General features: G+C 39.7%; 1 protein-coding gene across 3 annotated transcripts in view; it reads left to right on the plus strand.

The window, feature by feature from the left end:
- Positions 1–4,712: 4,712 nt before the first annotated feature.
- L3MBTL3 (L3MBTL histone methyl-lysine binding protein 3) overlaps positions 4,713–20,078 on the plus strand; it is a 148,964-nt gene continuing 133,598 nt past the window's right edge. The window contains exons 1-2 of one of the 3 annotated variants that reach the window (XM_074948407.1): positions 4,713–4,798; positions 15,137–15,248. In XM_074948407.1, coding sequence (XP_074804508.1) covers positions 15,147–15,248 — 102 coding nt within the window. In that variant the 5' untranslated portion in view covers positions 4,713–4,798; positions 15,137–15,146. Of the gene's footprint in view, positions 4,799–5,004; positions 5,082–6,549; positions 6,666–15,136; positions 15,249–20,078 lie in introns of those variants that run through there. The other 2 variants (XM_074948406.1, XM_074948408.1) reach the window with 2 other exon arrangements.

Below are 20,078 nucleotides of genomic sequence, written 5' to 3' on the forward strand. Positions count from 1 at the left end.
CCTTCCCAAACCCTCCCCACTTTTCTTTGCCTGGCTACAGGCCTGCCTTGGTGGAGTGAAGGACAACTCCCTTAGGTGTGCTGGGAGTTCTGTCCATCTCCATGTATGACAGTTTTTGCCAGTGAGAGTCCATAATCCCACCTACTAGCTTCCTTTTCCCATCATCCCAGAGCTAGTGGGAGTGGGGGGAGGGTACCATGTGGGGAAATCAGCCACACTCACTGCTGAGAAAATCACATATGGAACAGCACAGAACTTGGCAGCTATACCTGAGTGACCGTAAAGGGGCCTGATATTCAGAGGGCTGGAGCTCAGCACTTTCTGAAAATCAGACCCTCTTTAATACATTTCAAGTTGAGTGTCTAAAAATGGAGGCATCCAAAATGCCTAAGTCACTTTTGAAAATTTAGGTCATATTTCTTTTTCTTCAATTTATCTTTAGATATTTGCACAGCTCCCCCATCTCATTATATGACGACATAATTCTAGTATCTAGCCTGAATCGGTAATACAGACTTCTTTTATCATCTTGGATAGTATTTAAACTAAGCTTTGGGATTTGTAAGCTTTGTGAGTAGAAGTTCATGCACGTACTCTTTAGAAAAATACTCAGTATTTGGCGACAGCATCAACACAAACACCTATTCAGCTAGAATCCAAAATATGTGCAGGGAAACCAAATTTAGCTATTCCAAACACTGTCAATAACAATACACCCAAAATCACTCTAAACATCATGCAGGTATTCAGGAAATAAGTGTTCAGCATTCTCTGCATTCTGAGTACAAGTGGAGTACTTGTGTTATATTAAATGGTAATGTTAAAAGAACACATTTAAATAATTAATATATTTTTACTCACTGTATATAACTAACCCATTATTTTGTTACCATAAATTTGTTGGATTGCCCGAATAGGAATGGAGGAAAGATGGAAGAAGAGATAAAAGGAGAAGAAAAGAAACTTTGTTAATCTCAGATTCTTTTTCTGTGATCAAACAGCCATATACTAAAAACTGCTGAGGCAAGTTATTTTCTGTGATGCAACATTTAGGCCCAAGTTTAAATACTTGGTTTCAGTTCTAACTTCAAATTTGCATCCTTTTTGGGCTTGTTTGATCTTTATGGCCAAATTCTGTGTATGGGTGCACTCTCATGGCTTCCATTGAATTAAATAGGAGCTAGGCAGGTATATGAAGGCAGAATTTGGACCTGAGTCAACTTGTTTGTTTTATTATATTAAAAAATAATTATATGCATAGCTTTCAAACTTACCAATATTAATATTTTGAGAAATGTTTAAGCATGAATCAACATACTTTTTAAAACTAGTGAAATCTATATTTGTACTAGTGTTACATTAAAATCAAACAGGTTTCAGAGTAACAGCCGTGTTAGTCTGTATTCGCAGAACGAAAAGGAGTACTTGTGGCACCTTAGAGACTAACCAATTTATTTGAGCATAAGCTTTCGTGAGCTACGAGCTGTAGCTCACGAAAGCTTATGCTCAAATAAATTGGTTAGTCTCTAAGGTGCCACAAGTACTCCTTTTCTTTTTGTAAAATAAAACAGAAATTCTTAGAAATGTTACTGAAGTTTTCTGTTTGCAATCTTCAAAGGAAAAAGAGGCAAAATATTTCAAACATAAATAAAATGTGTTGAGTACTTTATTGTGCATATTCCTTACACAACTTAGAAAGAAATGCACCACTGTGGTATGACATACAAGGGAAAATCAAAGTGATAGACAGAAATAATCAGTACAGGTGGAATGACCTACACACTGATTTAAATAGTATAGAATTCTATCACTTTTAAAATGTGATATTTTCTGTAGGACCCAGCTAATTTAATACTATCAGAGAAAAATGTAATTATTTGGTACCTATTTTCCTACATACATCTTAGTAATACTGGGCCCAATGACTTCAGCTGGAGTTATGGGTAAGGCTATGATTATGTCACGGAGGGCACAGAATCTGTGACTTTCAGAGACCTCTGTGACATTTTCTGCTTCAGCCCTCAGATTGCGGGGCTGGAGCTGTCAACCAGCAGGGATGTCAGAGCTCTCAGCTGCAGGGGCCCCACAGCTCCAAGCTGCCAGCCCTGGAGCTCTCAGCTGTGGTGGGGGGCTCCCCCACAGCTCTCAGTCCCCGTGGGCAGTGGGGGGCCCTGCAGCTCTCAGGCACCTGACTGGAGCTCCAAGTCGCCGGAGCTCTGAGCCACAGCATGGCCCCCCACAGGCCTGAGCTGCCACAGGTGGCCTCCGGAGTTCCAAGCCACTGCAGGCGGCGGGGGCCTCCGGAGCTCCCAGCTGTGAAGTGGCAGGTGGCCCCCGGAGCTCTGGGCAACAGTGGGGGGGTCCCCCAGAGTTCCAAGCTGGGGTGGGGGCCCAGCAACTCCCAGTCGCCAGTCCTGGAACTCCATGCCTTCACGGGCAGCAGGGGGCCCACAGTTCCCAGCCGCTGTGAGCAGCAGCAGGTGGGTGCTGGACTCCCCTCCCCTTCCCCATTTTGCCAGGGCAATTTTTTGTAACAGTCATGGCAGGTCACGGGCTTCCGTGAATTTTTGTTTATTGCCATGTCCATGACTTTTACTAAAAATTACCATGACAAATCTTAGCCTTAGTTATGGGTACTCAGTATTTATGAAAATTATTTTCAGAATAGATTTCATCTCTTTATTCCTCACTGTGTTAATGTAAAAAATATTCTCTTTCTTTAGTATCTTTTGGATCTGTGCTCTGTAATAGTTCAAATTTATGGTATTAAAGTATGTCAATTATCTAATTAAGGTAATACGTTTTCTGTAATTAGTTCCTTATTACATGTTTAATTAATGGCATTGAAGCCTATGCAGAGTATCTGATCTAAACAGCTATAAGAAATGTCAGCCATGACACAGTTGTGATGTGTGACACTAAGGCCCCAATTCTGCAAACGTGCATGGGCTTGACTTTACTATCATCAGTGGATCTACCCATACTAGTAAAGTTAAACAAATGTATAAGTCATTGCAGGATGGAGCCTTAGTAAGGCCCTTATTCAGCAAGATACGTAAACACGTGCATAACTTAAAGCACATGAGTAGCCCCAAGTTACATATATTCTTAAATAAATATCTGGCTGAACGGGGGCCCAAGATTGTAAGATCTCCTTCTCCTGGCAGGGACCATGTATTGTAATGAATGTATAGTGCCAAACACAATGGAGTCTCAATCTTGATTGGGCATCCAGGTATCTACTGCAATACATACATCATAAATGCTATTTATAATAAAGGTGGCCTTTTATTATTTTTTGTTTTTTGTGTAGACCTTTTAGCTAGTTATCCTTGACCTTCATGGATGAGCATTTGTTGTCATGTGTTAATTTATTGTTATTAATATTTAGTGCTGATATTTATCATCCACTTGAAATATTTATTCCTGTTCATTATGAATTGTGATCACTTGGGCCTGGTGCTGCATTTGACTTTATTTGCATTTCCAAATACAGAACAATGGAAATGTTGAGTGTGGATCTTTGGCAGGATGAGGAAAAGGAAACACAAGATGCTAAGTCTGAAGAGTTATATACGTTATATATACAAGAATAACGGATAAGAAAATATTGAAAGCTGAACATTCACTTTTGATGACTTTTTTTTTCAAACTTAAAGGGAAAAGTTATTCTTCTGTCTGAAAAAATTCTACTTATTGTTAGACCCCCTATGATACTATAACTACAATTGTTATTCTCTCTTTTTTCAGTTTGTTTACTTTGTAAATTTGAGAGCACTCTGTGTACAGTCAATTTCATTTCCCCTGTGTAGTTAATTAGGCCTTGTGCCCATGTGCTGCTGCATTGAATGGGACTGCATTTGGGTGCAGGAGTCTACACTAGCAGATTAGGGGCCTTCAATTGTCAGCTTTCTTTGTGGACTTTTTGTACCGCAATAAGGGAGAGAGAGTTATTGGTAAAAATAGCATATTGTGATAGTGAACTTTCAGAAATTCACAGGGAGGACGAGGCAACTGTGATACCTGAAATTTTTTAAACTTATGAACTAATTAGATTTCAAGCTAAATGTGTCCCTTTATTATTGAAGATTTTAGCATTGCATGAACAATATTTTTATGTAACACAAAATTAGGCACTGATCCTGCGCTGAGCTAGGTAAGGGAAGACCCCCAACACCTATATGGAGCTTCACTATCCAGTGCAAAGGTCTGCTTGTGTACAGCAGCTTGCAAGATCAGGATCTTAATTATTGCCATGTACCCATAATATGTTTCACCTAGTTCTATAGTTGTTGTTTTTGTGTGGGGTTTTTTTTTTCATAGGGGGACATATTCCTATATATACAATCCTTTCCAGACTCCTGGTACTGTCTGCACAGATTTAACAGTACCTGATGGGACTTATTACTATTAGATCCTCCCCCTATAAAGAAAAGTAATATTTAAAGGAACCCCAAACCTAAAAATAGTCAACGACTGCTGCATTTTTCTCCTTATTATTCCTTCAACGTCGGCATTAAATCAGCGGAGATGATGCACCGAAGCTGTAGCTGTTGTTTGTAGCTGTATTTTTGGTAACACTGATTAGGGCTGCTGCTGCTGCCGCTTCCCGGAGGCTCAGGCGCAGCGGCAGCTAGAGCGCGCGGAGGAAGAATGAGACACCCCGGCGGCGGCGGCAGCAGCAGTAGTTTCCCCTTTCCCCAGCCCTGACTCCACGGGCGCATGCTCACTTGTGCCCGCAGCCCTGGACCATATTTGTCAGGACTACTCGAGAGACGGAGAAAGAGAGATTGGGGGGGTAAGAAGCGGCTGGTTCTGATCTAATCTGTAACCCCGCCGTTAGGGCGGTGCAATGCAAACGGCTGGTGATGGTTTTTAATCCCCCCCCCCCGCCGTAGGGGAAGATGAAAGTTAGAGAGAGCGTGAGAGATAAAGGGAGGCGCACCTCCTCTCCCTTACGAAACATATCTGGGGAAGCGGAGAAGGGGGTGGGGGGCTTCTCCACCCCCACCGCCGGCGGCAAGGATGGAACTTAATGCAGGGGAAAGTGGGCAAGTGACTCTCAAGTGGCTGGAGAGCGGGTGGGTCACTGGGGTATCTCCCTAAATACTAAGTGTGCGAGTGTGAAAGAGGAACAAAAGAGAGAGCGAGAGAGGTGCCTTGTGTTTATTTATTTTTCTTCCCAAACACACGAAGGGTGGACTAGGGAGAGGAGGGAGCTGCCGGGAAATGTGGACGCGGGGGGGGGGGGGGGGGGAGGAGAGAAACATTTTGCAGACCTGCCCCACCAATGAGCTTGTCAGTTGGCTCCATTTAATGACACTTACGGGGCACCGCCGTGTCGCTAGGAACAATGTAACGTGGGTGCAGCGGCTGGGATTGGGGGGGGGGGGGATGCATGAGTGTGTGTGCGGGGTTCATATCGGCAGGTTCCCCTGCCCACCCTGTGCTCTTTGTTCCCGATACCCCAAAGGGAAGAGAGGCGTAAGGGCTCCAGGGGGCAATGGGCAGGCGATGGGGGCTTTTTCACACCCCGGTTTTCGGGGCTTGAAGCGGCGAGAGGTGGCGGCTGCCGGGATATACCGGTTGAACGTGCAGCGTGTCCCTTGTGCAAAGGCCTGTTCAGCGCACGGCAGAGAGAGTTTGCATTTTCTTCTGCTTCTGCACTTTGTGTGAGTGTGTGTGAGGGATATTTAAAATATCTCCCAATTTCCGCCATTTTGGGGAAAGTTTGCACACACACGTACAAAAAAAAAGAAGCGCCTGGCAATTTTTTTAAGAAAGGGGTGGGGGTGGGGGGCAGTCTGGCTGGAGCGTGTTTGATTCCTGTCGGTGGCGTGTGCGGAGCTTCTCTCTCTGCTGTAGACGTGGTGGGGAGTGGGGTGGCTCCTGGCTCTCCAAGGGGGCTGTGTGCGATTGATGGGGGGGCTTGGCTCCTGTCACTCTAGGGACTGTAGGGTTGTGCTGGGGGGGCTTCTGGAGGACGGCTTGTGTGTGTGTGCGTGCGCGCGCGCGTGCTGACACACGTGTAGAAATGTGTGCCTACTATGGGGGGGCAGCAGTTCCACAAGTTGTGGATTGTTGCTTACCCTATATATTTTGGGAGGGGGGATTGTCCCTCCCCCCCCCCCGCGCTTCCTGCAGCCTGTGTGCACAATAACAGGATATCTACCAGCCACTTGCTCTAATGGGTGATGAGGCAGCAAGTTGGGGTGGGGGTGGAAGGCGCTCGCACAAAGCGTCCGCCCGCCCCCTCCCCAGCGACGGGAATGAACGTGGGACCCAGAGCGGGCCGGGGGGCACAAGCTTTGCTAGGGGGCCTGGGGGAGCAGACATGCAGGGGGCGGACTCAAGTTTCTTCCCCCCCCCCCGCCCATCGTGGGAGCGGACGCGCCCGAGAGCGTGAGAGAAAAGTTTTCGCGAGGCGCTGGCTGCGCCTCCCCAAGGCGGGAGGCTGGGGATGCGGAGAGTAGCTGGCTCCTGGGGGAGGGAGAGTCCTCCCGCAGCTCTGCCTTTACCTTCCCCTTAGGAAGGAGGGTAATTTCTCTTCCAGGGGACTCTGGAGATTGGCTGAGCACGAGCGAGGAGGGTTCACCAGCAAATCTCCCGAGTCCGCCGGAGAGCACTCGCCCTCCTCCCCGGGGGTGGGGATGGGGGAGGAGAAGGTAAGTTTCCCTCTGACTTAGGTTGAGTGAGGGAAGACAACCCTCACTTCCCGGATCCCGGCCCCGTCTGCAGAAAGGGGGTGGGGGTGGGGAATCACAGGGTCCCGGTGCACAAGCAGAGTCCCTCTCTCGTTATGCAACTTCCTCAGGAGCGCTTTGCGCCCAGTTCCTACCCCGACGACGGCGCGCTCGCTCCTGCACTCGCCCTCGGAGTGGGCATTGCGGCCAGGCAGACCGCTGAGCCAGGAGCGCTCCCTTCGGCCTGCCCCCGCCCCATGCTGATTCCCTGGCGCTTTAATTGCGCGGGGTAGGCTTTGCCCGAGTTTATTTACTAAGAATCGCGTCGCTCTGTTGTTGCGCAAACCCTCCAGCAGCCTGTGCTGCGGTGGGAGTGTTAATCGTGGGGACGCCAGGAAGGTGCATGCAAATACTTTCGGCTTTTTGATTTCTGCCCTATTTTCGGGAAGATATGGACCTGAGTTCAGTACTTCAGAGTTTCAAGTGCAGCAAAAGAATGCCGCAAAAGTGGCCAAGGAGGGACCTCTACTGGTGGAACTGAGATATCCACCCTAGGGCGGAAAATGCAAAGTTGGCCTGCAGTTTGTAGTTACCTCTGATTTTCCTTTTAGATGTCAAGATTAATCTCAAAGGAATGCTCAGGCAAAAATATCTGATTAAGAGGGTGTTTCTTCTACTGTTCCTGTACAACTCTAGCCTTACATTTTGAAAAGTGACTAGTGGGTTTTTTGTTCCCCTTGCTCCCCTCCCCACTTGTTACCATAAAGGGGTCTGGTTGTCAGAGGGTGAGTTCTCAGCAGTTCCTGAAAATTAGGCCCCTTAAGGTATCATTCTCAGGCTAGGCACAGAAAAATGCTTAACTTTTGATATGGTAGGTCACCGTTGTTTTCTTAAATTATCTTTGTTACTAATAACACCATGTATATAATACACTGGAGAGTTTTAAAACTAGTTGTTAACTTTTAGGCAGTTTAATTTTGCAATTTTACTCAGTTTGACCACAGCTGGTCATTTTCACTTTTGTTTTTACTCATGAATTGGTACTATATTTTTAGGGCTAACAATACAACAGTGGGTGTTGAAATAAAAATGGAAACACCAAGTTTTCTATTCACCTTGTTTTAAAAAAATTGATTTTACAAAAAAAAATCTACATTCAAAAGTAATAAAATATTTCTAAGCAACTTTAAACATAATGTACACTTTAGGAGAGTGATTCTTCACAAAGGAAAATTATCTGATTCCGAATAGCTTGTGTCACTGACTTTAATATTAACATCTATGGGAGAGAAACTAGAGATTGAAGATGCTGGGTCATTTTGTTTAAAATCTGACAGTGTGGGTTAATTGGCATTCTCTGTAGTATATGTTCAACTGCTATGTATAGTCTAATTTTTTTTTAATGAATCAAGCAAATGAAGTGCTGATAGATCTGTCATCTCTTTGGGAGACTATTCCATAGTGTAATAAACATATTTGTTAAGAAATGTTCATTTACATCTAATTTGCTGTTAATGTTGTATCTTTCATGTTCGGTCAGCTTCATTTAATCACTTTATCTAGAAGGGTGCTTTTAAAAGTCCCAAGAGCTTGTGAGAAAAAAAGAATTGTTTGACTACATTGTGAATGTTTGGTGTCCTCTTAATGACCAAGCACTTGTTGAGTTTAATTGGGTTTCACCTGTTGTGTGTGGAGAGAGCAGAGGGGTTGCTGATCGAACAGGGGACTTTATTTTTTGCGTTACTTCATTTACCGTTCATCTGTTTTTATGCTGCTTATAATTAGGATGGGGGAGTGTGTATGGTGTGGAGGCGGGGACTGAGGAATCAATGGCTGTACAATGTGGTGATTACAAAAGACAGAGAGAGTGATTGTGCATATGTAGTAGTAGCTTGTTGAGTACTTCAAGAGCAGATCTGCGGATCATAAGAGCAAATGTGCTGTGAACTACACAAAGTCTGAGAGAAAGAAAAGTCTGTAAATGCAGAAATGTAGTGGCTATATTAAGAGCTGGAGAGACTTGAATTCTGTGTTAAAGACAAAGTGGCAGATGGGAGCTGGTCACTATGAGCAGAAAAAAAGAATGGCTCACTGTGCAGTGAAATTAACTAGGGGGATCTTATTTTTCCTAAAAATGAATATTTCAAAGTAAGTGAGATGAAGTACAGCAGAAAGATTCCATGAAGTACAGTTCTGTCTAGAGAGACATCCAGTCAGGAGCTGTGAAGAGCCAGTACTTTTAGTCCAAGGAACAAATAAAAGTAGGCTGAAGTTTAGTGTAAATCTTGGCCATCTGGCTCAAATAATTAAGGGAAACTAAAGAACAGGACATCAGAGTTCCTTTACTTAGAAATATTATCGATTAGATTAAGCCTCCACTGAGGACTGCATAGGCCATAACAGATTACACAACCGATCAAGTGGTTCACTTGAAAAATTTTGCATTTATGTGGTCTCTAAACAAAATCAGAGATATCAGTGATAGACTTTTTTAGATTGGTGGCATAACTGTTTTCTGAGTATTATTATGGTGTTCTAAACTATAGATAGTTAAAAAGACATATTAAACAAGGGCTGCTTCTATTAGAAAATATTACCCATTCTCTAGCAGTTGTACAGAAGTATTAGTGTTAGCAATGGTGTAAGAACACAAGCAGAGATGGGGCTCAGATGCAAACATCTTATACCTTTACTAGCACTGGTGCAGATGCACTGTTGCTGAAAAATGGGTGCCAGGTTTTCTAGTATAGATGCAGCCAGAGACTATTTATGGAGAAATGCTTTAAACTATCTTACTGGGAGGGAGGTACAACCATCTGGAAGTGTCGCTGGAGAATCCAGCGAAGAGGAAAGATGCAACAACTAAAATAAGAAAATGGATAGAAATGAGATTAAAGGGATACACCCTAAAAGCTACTCAGTTTGAAAAAAGATTAAGTTTCAAATTATTACCTGTGCTTGGGTCCCTCTGCCAGTGTTGATGGTTTTACAATCACACATTTTATCTCCCAGTGGCTAAATTAAAGACCTCCATGAACAGCTATAGGAACCTGACTGATTAGATATGGGGAAAAGTGAAACTTACTGTGCACAAAATGCTGTCAAATGCATAAAGAAAACAAACTGTAAAAAGAGAAATATATTTTTCTAATATCTTTTCTTTAGTTGTATTTGGTATTTGTGACAACAGTAGTTTAAAGAGAATCAGGAGTGTGACTTTTTTCTAGTTCATGGCACCCCTGTAAGTAGCGAGGAAAAACAGTTAAGAAAGAAAAATGTTAGTGTGGGGGGAGGAAGAGTATGAAATATACCCAACCTGTTTCCCACAGAGAATAGTTAAATGATCACTTAAAGGGATTGTGGACCCAATCTAGTAATTTTACAATGAGGAACGGGTAATTCTACTGCCCAGTAATCCAACAAGTGCAGTCCCACTGCATTTGTTGCCAATGGGAAGATAATTTACACAGATCTGTGACTAGAGAAAGAGGAGCCTGGGTTGTCTGAGAAGAGGCTTCTTGCAGGTGGCAATGCGTAACTTTCCCTGCATGTGGCTTTGTGGGGCATGGAGGTGCTGGTATTTTTCAGCCTACCTGTGATACTAGGTTGCCTTCTCTTCTCTGCAGTAACACCAGCCCTTGACAATTTTCACTTAGTTCAAGGACAGAGCCGCTGCTACTTAAGAGTCCATCATTGGTACCATAAGAGAAAATGGATAGCCTTTCAGCTCCCATTGGATAGGGGTTATAGATTAGTAGGTTGGGAGCCCTAATGCATTGTTTCACCATCTGACCCACACACTTTCACTCTTATGCCTTACAGCACGGACATATGCATGTCTGTCTGTCTAATCTACTTACCTAGGTCCCGTATACTAAACACATCATAGTGGTACGGAAGTGTCTGAAAAGAGTGATACACAAGCGGGTTCTGTTGACCCAGTAGTAATATCTCTAGTTTTGAGATCCACTGTCTTCATTGCTGAGCATCTCTGTAATGAATTGGGCCCACTCTCTGGCTAAAAATTATACATACAAGTTCTCTTCAAATTTACAGATAACGCCTTAGATTATCAGAACTTGGGTAGATGTCAGGTACATTTTTCAAGCATTGACTTAAATAATGAATGCTTCTGTTAGCATTGATTTTTTGATGCATTCAATGCCTAATCTTACAATTACTTTTTTTAAAAATACTTGCTCATTTAACTGAAACATCCCTCCCATATCTTTGCTTGAAATCTTTAAGAAGAGAAGCTTGCAACGGATGACACAGTCTAATTTTTTTAACTCTGTTATTCTTTGTAAGTGTCTGTTCTGTAATGCATGCATTCCTTATTGATTCCAGTTGGTAAAGATAAATGCTTTTCTAATGAAGGTGTGCAATCTTATTTCAGAAACTTGTTTGTTTTAATAAAAATGTTAAATATGTATAAAACAGAAAGCTCATATTAAAATATTTAAGCTGTGCTTTGCCTCTTCAAACCACTGCAGAAACATTAATTAATGCTCTCAACACATCTGAAAATATTATGTTTTACAGATGAGAAAACTAAGGAGAGAAGTGATTTCTTTAAGGCATATGACAGATGTTGCCATAGGTCCTAATCTAAAGTCCATTGAAGTCAATGGAAAGGTTCCCATTGATTTCAATGGGCTTTGTATTAGGCTTTTTAGAAGTCAGATGTTCGAAGATCTTACTGTACTCTAACGATTAGGACATAGAACTGTCTCTTGCTGTTAAGGTTTGGCACAATACTTCCGTTATTTGGCCACAGCTTACCTCTCTGTATGACTACTATTTTCATAAAGCACCATATATGATTTGCAAAATGAGGTATTATCAATTCAAAGAACCATCAAATCAGAACTTTAAAGGATAAAAAGAAAATGGGGAGTTTATAGATATACAGTAGTCTTCATTATTTGTGTTTTGTAGATGTAGGTACAGCATATGATTTTTATCCTTTCCTTTAATTTCTTTCTTTCATTGGCCTGTTTCTTTCTCCTTACCACCTCCAGTAGAGGAAGTCGTTTAGAGCTAGCAGTCTCAGATTTTTCATCATTCTTGTATTCAAGACCCCAGAAAGCCAAGAAGCAGAGATTTTGTTGAATACAGGTGCCTCTGGCAACTAAACTTATTATTGGTCAGCACAATATAACAGTCCCATGGTGGTATCAGCCTATGGAGAGAGGACTGTCCTGAAGACTGGAAGAGAGTACCCGTGGTTGAAAGTACAAATTGTGTCTGGACTGTTGGGTTAATATTAAAAAAGGAAAAACACTAATGAGTGTTGTTTGCACCCTGAAACCTCCCCCCCTTTTTTTTCTCTGTTTTTTATGTTTGCTAAACAGTAGAGTCTAGAAAACACGTTAATCACTTCTTGAGGCCAGCAATGGAGAGATGGTTAGCTACAATCAAATTAATATGTATATGGCCTGCTTAAGAAACGCATATATATACTCCTTTGTGGTCAATATTCCCTTCTGTCTCTTAAAAATATATATCTTGTGTAAAAAGATTAGGTTGTAAGGGTTATTTTCCTTCCTAATTCGTTCTTCTCAAATGACAGTGATACAGAGCATTCTCAGTGCTGAGAGCAGCACCAGCAGAGGCTGGGGAGACAGCTGTAACTCCTGTCTTCCTCTCCTCAGTAAGATACCGTCTCTGGCAAGGTATCGGGCAATGTGGGAGATGCATGCCTCTGCAACCTTAAGCCATCAGAACACTTACACTATAACAAATAAACCTACAGATTGGATTACTGCCGTGTGCTCTAAACGGGGATATTTTAAGATTACTTGGAAACTTCAGCTAATGCAGAATGCAGCTGACCATTTGCTTAGCCAAGCTACTCGGAGCACATTACACCAGTGATCTTAAAACTACATTGGCTTCCAGTTTGTTTCCAGATAAATCCAAGTTGTTAGCTCTTTATGGTTTGGATCATGTGTTTCTGCGAGAGACTGCCTCTGTCTTTAGGTCCTACAACTGTATTTTAGATCAGCTGCAGCATGCCCAGATTTATACATCTGCAAGTTGGAGAGGGGATTCTTGGTGGGTCTTAATTTTGGAATTCACTTCCTTTCTTGGTCAGATGGAGTTCATATATGTTGACCTTAGGTGATATCTGAAGATCCCTCTCACTATAATTGTAAGAATATAGTTTTTTTTTTGGTTGTGTTTTTTTTTTTTTTTTTGCAGGTCTGGGATTTGTTTAGTTTACACTGGGCTGGTGTAGATTTATTTATACTTTTTTATTAAAAAAGAATAGTACATGCACCTAGAACACATTTTATAAGCTCATAGACATTAGAGTTAAAAACCATCCAGTTCATCTTCCTGCCAATTCAAGATTGTTCCTCAGAGTATGTAAAGTTTTGTCACAATGCTCTCTTTAGGCCCAGATGCCTGCCTCTCAAGTCTCTGAACCCCAGCTGTCACATGTACAATAACGGTGGTGTCTCACTGAGGTCCTATACCCTTACTTATGTTGAGTAGTACCTTTTTAGTGGGACTATTAATGAAATACGGCATTACTCAGTGTGGGTAAAGGTGGCAGAATCAGGCCCTGGGAGAACTACTGCTAAAAATGGGAGGAAAACTTACAGAAATGTAAAGGCTATCACAATCGTGGACACAAAAATGAAGACTAAATTTTGAAATGACTGCTTCTAAGGGAAAGGTAGACAGCATACTACCTAATCTAATTACATACTGTTCCTTGAGTTAGAGCTTTTGAATAACATTTTTATTCTCAAATTTTTACTCAGAAACTTTCAAAAATCCTAAATTCCCTTCTGCTGTGTTTACCCCCCTTTCTCAAACTCTGCTTTCTGTGACTGAACAAGTGAGTTAATGCACTTAGAGCAGTGTTTCTGTAAACAGCATATTTTAAGAAAATATTGGTGAATATTTCTGGGAAATTGATTTTGAACTTTTAAACAGGAACATTCCCACCGGAAACCTGATTCAAAGATTTCAGAGTAACAGCCGTGTTAGTCTGTATTCGCAAAAAGAAAAGGAGTACTTGTGGCACCTTAGAGACTAACCAATTTATTTGAGCATAAGCTTTCGTGAGATGAAGTGAGCTGTAGCTCACGAAAGCTTATGCTCAAATAAATTGGTTAGTCTCTAAGGTGCCACAAGTCCTCCTTTTCTTTTTCTGATTCAAAGAGTAATTCTGAAACACTTGTGGAACAGAAACAATACTGTGTGACTTACATGTCCAACTGAAACCAACCAACATTTTGAATTTAAAATATTGAATACTTGCAACAAACTGCTTGCAAGCAATCTGCAAGCTAAGTTTTAGTCTCAGAAAGTATTTGGTAAATAAATATGAATAGGAACTAAAGTTGAAAAAACTGTAAGCTACTAATGGACAGTTCATGAACCAAAAGAGAAACTAAATTGGCTACAAATAGTTCACATGTGTAGATTATAGAAGTCTTTCTTTTTTTTTTTTTTTTTTTTAGAAAAAGAATAGTTTACTCTGGTTTCACATTGAACAAATAGAAAATCAAGTGCAGTCCCATAATTTGAAGATTCTTGGGTTTACAAGAATATGAGGCAGGTGAAGAGTTACTAGCCTTTCTTGACAAATGGCTGCTAGAGATTTTGCAGTTCAGTGTAACTGATGACCCTTTCATGATTGCAAGGGGGATTCGATCACAACCGGGGAAAGTGACAAGTGCTGTATAACTATTATTGCTTGTGTAACTGATTTAAGAGAGACTTCTATAGCAGCAAATGCCATTGAAATCCATTATTTGTAAGGGTAAACAGTTCCTTTTTCTTCTGGGTTTGCTTCAATGAAGCAAAAGGAGATCTAGTAAAACAACAACTCTCCGTGTGTGTGTGTATATAAATATATATTTAAGAAGATGTTTGCATAAAGTATTATATACATTATGTGCAACTTCATGCCCGGGGTAAAGAATATTTGAAGGATTTCTTTTATTCTGCGTCAGCCAGAAAACACTATTTTGTACTCTAGAAGTGAGGTTTAATTTGGAGTTGGATAAGAAACTCACCTAAGCATATTACCAGCTATAAAGAAAAGCTAGCTCTCTTAATCAGTACTTAACATATATACTTGTATTTGTTTCTTGCTTCCTCCATGTATAAAAAATATGATTTTCTCATGTAAGCCTGTGTGCAATTTGAATTTTCTGATTTATCTTCTCTCCAGCCTATCCCCATTAATGAATGGCGGATGGACTGCTAGTGTTTTTTTTTTAAAAGGATTACAAAAGATAGGCACCTTGCTTTATCAAGGTACAGAAAATATGAGCTAATGCCACAAAAGTAAGTTATGTGTGTTCTGGATGTGAGTGGAAGGACAATTTGATATTCATTGTGTAAAGTGAGCTTGAAGAAATGTCCATGAATGAAACATCAACTTGGAGTTAGGTTTTATCTGAAAATGTTTTCTCATTTATTTTTTCCAGTGCATGCATCATGAATGAATCTGCCTCAAGTGCAAGTGGCCAAGAGTTTGATGTATTTAGTGTTATGGACTGGAAGGATGGCATAGGTACTCTGCCAGGAAGTGACCTGAAGGTAAGATAATATCAGGTGTTTTTAAAAGACTGTAATAAAAACTGTATAAATGCATAGGGAAGACGGGGAATATGTGTCACCCACTGCTAGGTGGGTGTTGTGTTCCTCTCTGTGCCTGGTTCACAGAGGATGAGAGTCTGTTACAGCCCTCAGCTAAAGGCTATTTAAGCTGAAACTGTAGAAACTCATGCTTTTAGCTCTAGAGGTCCCTGGTTTAATCCCTGGTGTCTGTTAAAATGGCACCTGTCACATATACACAGGATAAGCAGGAGTACAACTCTAAGCCAGAGTTCAAGTGCCCAAAAGTCAGTAAGTCTCAAAAGCTAAGGCTGAACAATCAACTTTAAAATGGTACTGTCGATTTTAAATCTATTGTTGTTTGCAGTGTTGTTGTAGCCGATGTCTTTCTCTATTCTATTGTATGAAAGATGCACATAAATGGGGAAATTCACCCCAGTAGGGGTATCAAATGAATGCTTCTGATTGTTAGGACATTTTAGAAATTTGAATAATACTTTTGTTTTCTCTCTTCCAAAGTATAGATCATGACTGCATGTTTACTAGGATGTAATGATAAGTAATATTTTAAATATTCTGAAATACTAAAGTTAAAAAAAAATCAAATATACATTTTATATCTAGTAGTTCTGGTTTTTCTCTTTAGGCTTTCAAGCCTGCTTGCAGAAGGCCTTCAGCTGTTTAACAAAAGATATGGCTATTATATCGGAGACCCTTTTTCACAAAGTTCTTATTAATGAAAATATAATTTTTTATGTAATTCCACTCAGACCGACATTGGTGAGGTGTTTTTATAGTATATTTTTTAAAGAGGGTCTCAGATATTCATTTATAAATGGCTCTGGGTTAAAGAACTGTATGTCCACTGGTGCTTTAAGATTGTGTTGTTGGAATGAAGTGCCCTAGAAAGTGGGAAATGGGTTTAAGATTTAGGGTAAATATATTATAAATATCTTTTTGACTACATTACATTAAAATAATATTTTGGAATGCCTAAGGTATAGGATGGACTGAACATATTGCAATGCCATTGTATAAATCAGTGGTATACCCTTAGCTGGAGTACTGTGATTAGCTCTAGTCACCTTATTTCACACAAGAGAGAGCAGAAATGAGGGTGGATTGCTTTGAAAGTGAGTTAGATCACCAATCTTAAAAATGATTTAAATCAGCAAGCAGGAAGCCTTGATTTTAAATCATAGATTATAATTGAGTCTTACATTTGTACTTTTTAGTTATTTTCCTAGAGAGAGGTTGATTTCATTAATAGTTACCAACCAAAGTATGTTGATTGGCAACTAAATATAGCCTTTACACTAAATTTGATGCTTCTTTCTGCTAACCAGGAGGATGCACTACATCTGTACACGTTTTTAAGCAGTTATATAGTTTACCTTACATTTATTCAGATTCTTAATTTTTATGTTAGAAAGTGGTGAATGATGCATTTCCTGTTTACTAGATTATTCATTTATTTTTTATTGGAAATTCAAATTTAATAGTGCACAAAAACAGCTTTTAAAAATTATTAAATAGAACTACCTTAAATATGCTAGATACCGAAGAAATTTTTTATCAAAAAGTTTATTAAAACATGTTTTGCATTTAAAACTAATTTATTAAACAAAGAAGGTATTGCCTGTAATTAGTAAATTGAACTGATTGTTTCTGATTATCATGTCCTTCAAGTTTTTAGAACTAGTAGAATTTACCCTCTTTCACCTAGTTTTTATTCATAGATTGGAAGAGGAAAACAAGCCTTCCTGTGTTTTTTTTTGTTTGTTTTTGTTTTTTTTTCTTTTTTAAACTTCCAACTGGTTTATTAAGTTTGAATGAACTAGTCATTTAACTGAACTAGTTGAATTAACTGAAATAAAGAAAATATTCTCTCTGCACCAGCAGAGAAGGGTCTTGCTGTCAAAAACTGGTTCAGCACTTCAACAAACTTAAGTTCCAGGTGCTTAGCCAGTGATTTCCATGTGGTCGGTGGTTTGATTTTCTTTAAAACTTGACAGCAAACATGTACTGCTTAATATTATTTTTGTATTTAATTTAAATTATTTAAATACATTGTAGTAAGTAAAGGGCTTAACATAGGTTGTTAATTTCAGATTTAATTTTAAATAAGGTTATTTAATTGAATTTAAATTAAAAAAATCCTATTTCAATAAAATAATCTGCTTTAATAGTTTTAAAATAAATAATTGATTTTTATCCACTGTGGCAGAAACAGAGGTGGCTCAAAAATGGGCAACAACATTATTAGAGGCATAGAAAAACTTCCATGTGAAGAGTGATTGAAAAGATTGGGTCTGATACCTGAGGTCCCAAGTCAGGTATGCACTAAGTATATGCTTAAGTATATCCTTATTCAAGAAAGCATGAACTTTAAATTTAAACATATACTTAAGTTCCCTAGACTTTAATTGGATTTAAGCATGTGCTTATATGCTTGATGAATAGGGATGCTTTCCTGAATCTGGGCTTTAGAGAAGAGACAAGTAAGAGGGAACAGAATAAAGGTATACAAAATACTGAATGGAATAGAGAAGGTAGATTAGGCAAATCTATTAATCCATTCTCATAATATAAGAACAAAGGAATGTTAAATGAAACTGAAATGAAAGGCAGAAAATGTAAAACTGATGAAAGAAAATACATTTTCACAGAGTGCACTATTAGCTTGGAGGAACGCATTGTCACATGATCTCATGGAGGCCAAGAGTTTGGAAGATTTCATAAACAGATTGGATGTTTATGTGGATAACAAGTACATCTAGAATTAGAGTAAGGATTTAAAAACAAGTTTTGGATGGAATATAAACATTTATGCTTTAGGGCATAAGCCAGCCTCTAAGTAGTGATGGTTAGGAAGAAACTTTCCTGGTAAGCAGGGTATTCCATAGCTGCTTGTTGCAAAGTCTTGTTCCTTACACTGATGCCTCTTTTGCTGGCCAGGTTACTACAAGGCCATTGGTCTTATCCACTATTGCAGTTCCTATGGGGGAAAAAATGTAAAAGGAAAAAATAAAAGCTGTTCACCTTCTGAAACTTATAGTTTCTTTAATTCTGTGTTGCTCATCTTGGATGGATTAATTTCTGCATTTTCTGAGTTTTAAATCAAGATTGGGATTTTTTTAAAAAACCTTCTCCACTTCAAACAGTAATTATTTTTGGGAAGTTCTGTGGCCTGTGTCATACAAGAAGTCAAACTAGATGATTACAGTTGTCCCTTCTGACCTTGGAATCTGTGAATACAATAAATAGATGGTGCCTGCCCTAAAGAACTTGCAATCTAACTATACGATGAAAGGGAACAGGTGGATATGGCAAATGGGCAGGGGAGCACAAGGTAACACTATGTTCATTATATTAGCAGTGATTATAGCCTACCAACTGCCTAACTGTTCTTTTGTGTTTTAAAGGAATCACAGCACAGGTAGTTTTTAAGAAAGAAGATATTGTAGGGACTCTGTTTTTTTGTTTTTTTTTTTTTTAAGAGGGAGCTCCTCCCATACATAATAGGTTGCATGGCAGAAAGCATAAAAGTATATGCTGGAAAAGTTGACAGATGGACTGATAGTGTTGGCAGAGCAAAGGCAGGGCTCACCAGCTGACTAGAACATAAAGGATCGTAGAGTGGGGATAGTCAGTGCACAACCTTAAAAGTGGAGACAAGTAGTCTGGGCTTGCGCAGTGGGAAAGAGGGAGCCCAGTGGAGGGATTCAGAGAAGGGGGTGAAGTGGTAAAAGTGATAAACCAGAAAAATGATTCTTCATACATGAAAAACAGATTAATTCCACACAGGATATAAAACACTAGATATTTACATTGAAATATAATGGCAAAATCCTGTGAAAATTTCTTGTTGAAAAAAACACAAAACTAGTGCTCATATTCCTTACAGATTAGTCATAGATTGGGGCTGCTAGGGGTTACCACAAAAAATAGTAATAAATAACAGTAGAACTATTCACAGCAAACAATTTGTTGTTTGAATTAACCCTTTTATCTGTTTGGAAATTGTCTGTGAGCATGTCATGCCTCTTTCAGATTTGTTGGTTATTCAAAATTGTTCAAATATTCTTGTGTAATGTTCGTAAACTGTGAGTATTGTTTTGAATATTCAGTATCTCTTTGAGCTTTGTTTTTGGTCACCTAGGTCATATGGTATTTGAGTTCTCTGATCAGATGATGCATTTGTCTGTTTTTAAAATAAATCATTTTCTGTCCTTGCTCTTTCTCTGCTATATTCATACCCAGTCCCACCAGTAAAAGACGTTAAGGCACACACTTCTAGCACAAATACGTGTTCTTGCAGGAGCAAGCATATTTTTACACGAACCATTGCATTTACATGAATACAAGTGAACAAAAATTGCTTATATAAATGTTCAAAAAGTCTTGAGTGTGGTCAAATTGAAATGTGATTAGAATTCCCGAATGTTTGTAAATAACGTTTTTCTCAGTATTTGTCCCGCACTCATTACAGACATTCTCTTGTTGTTCACTGTGAAATAGAGATTTTTGAAAGCACAGAAAGAGATACCATTTTGTCCTGAGTAACTGAAGCATGGTCTTCTGACTCAAATATAGGGATGGGAGTTGGGTGCTATGACTTCTATTCCCAGCTCTGCAGCAGACTTTTTATCCATTCCTCAGTTCCTACATTTATGAAATGGTGAGAATACAACATCATAGAGATGTTGTGAAGCTTAATTATTGTTTGTTAACTATTTTGAGATCTTCGGACAGAACATGCTATAGAAATATATTTTGATACACATAGCTCACAAAATATAATGTTAGTTA

Source organism: Natator depressus, chromosome 3 (assembly GCF_965152275.1).
Source record: "Natator depressus isolate rNatDep1 chromosome 3, rNatDep2.hap1, whole genome shotgun sequence".
In the NCBI taxonomy this organism is placed as follows: domain Eukaryota; kingdom Metazoa; phylum Chordata; order Testudines; family Cheloniidae; genus Natator; species Natator depressus.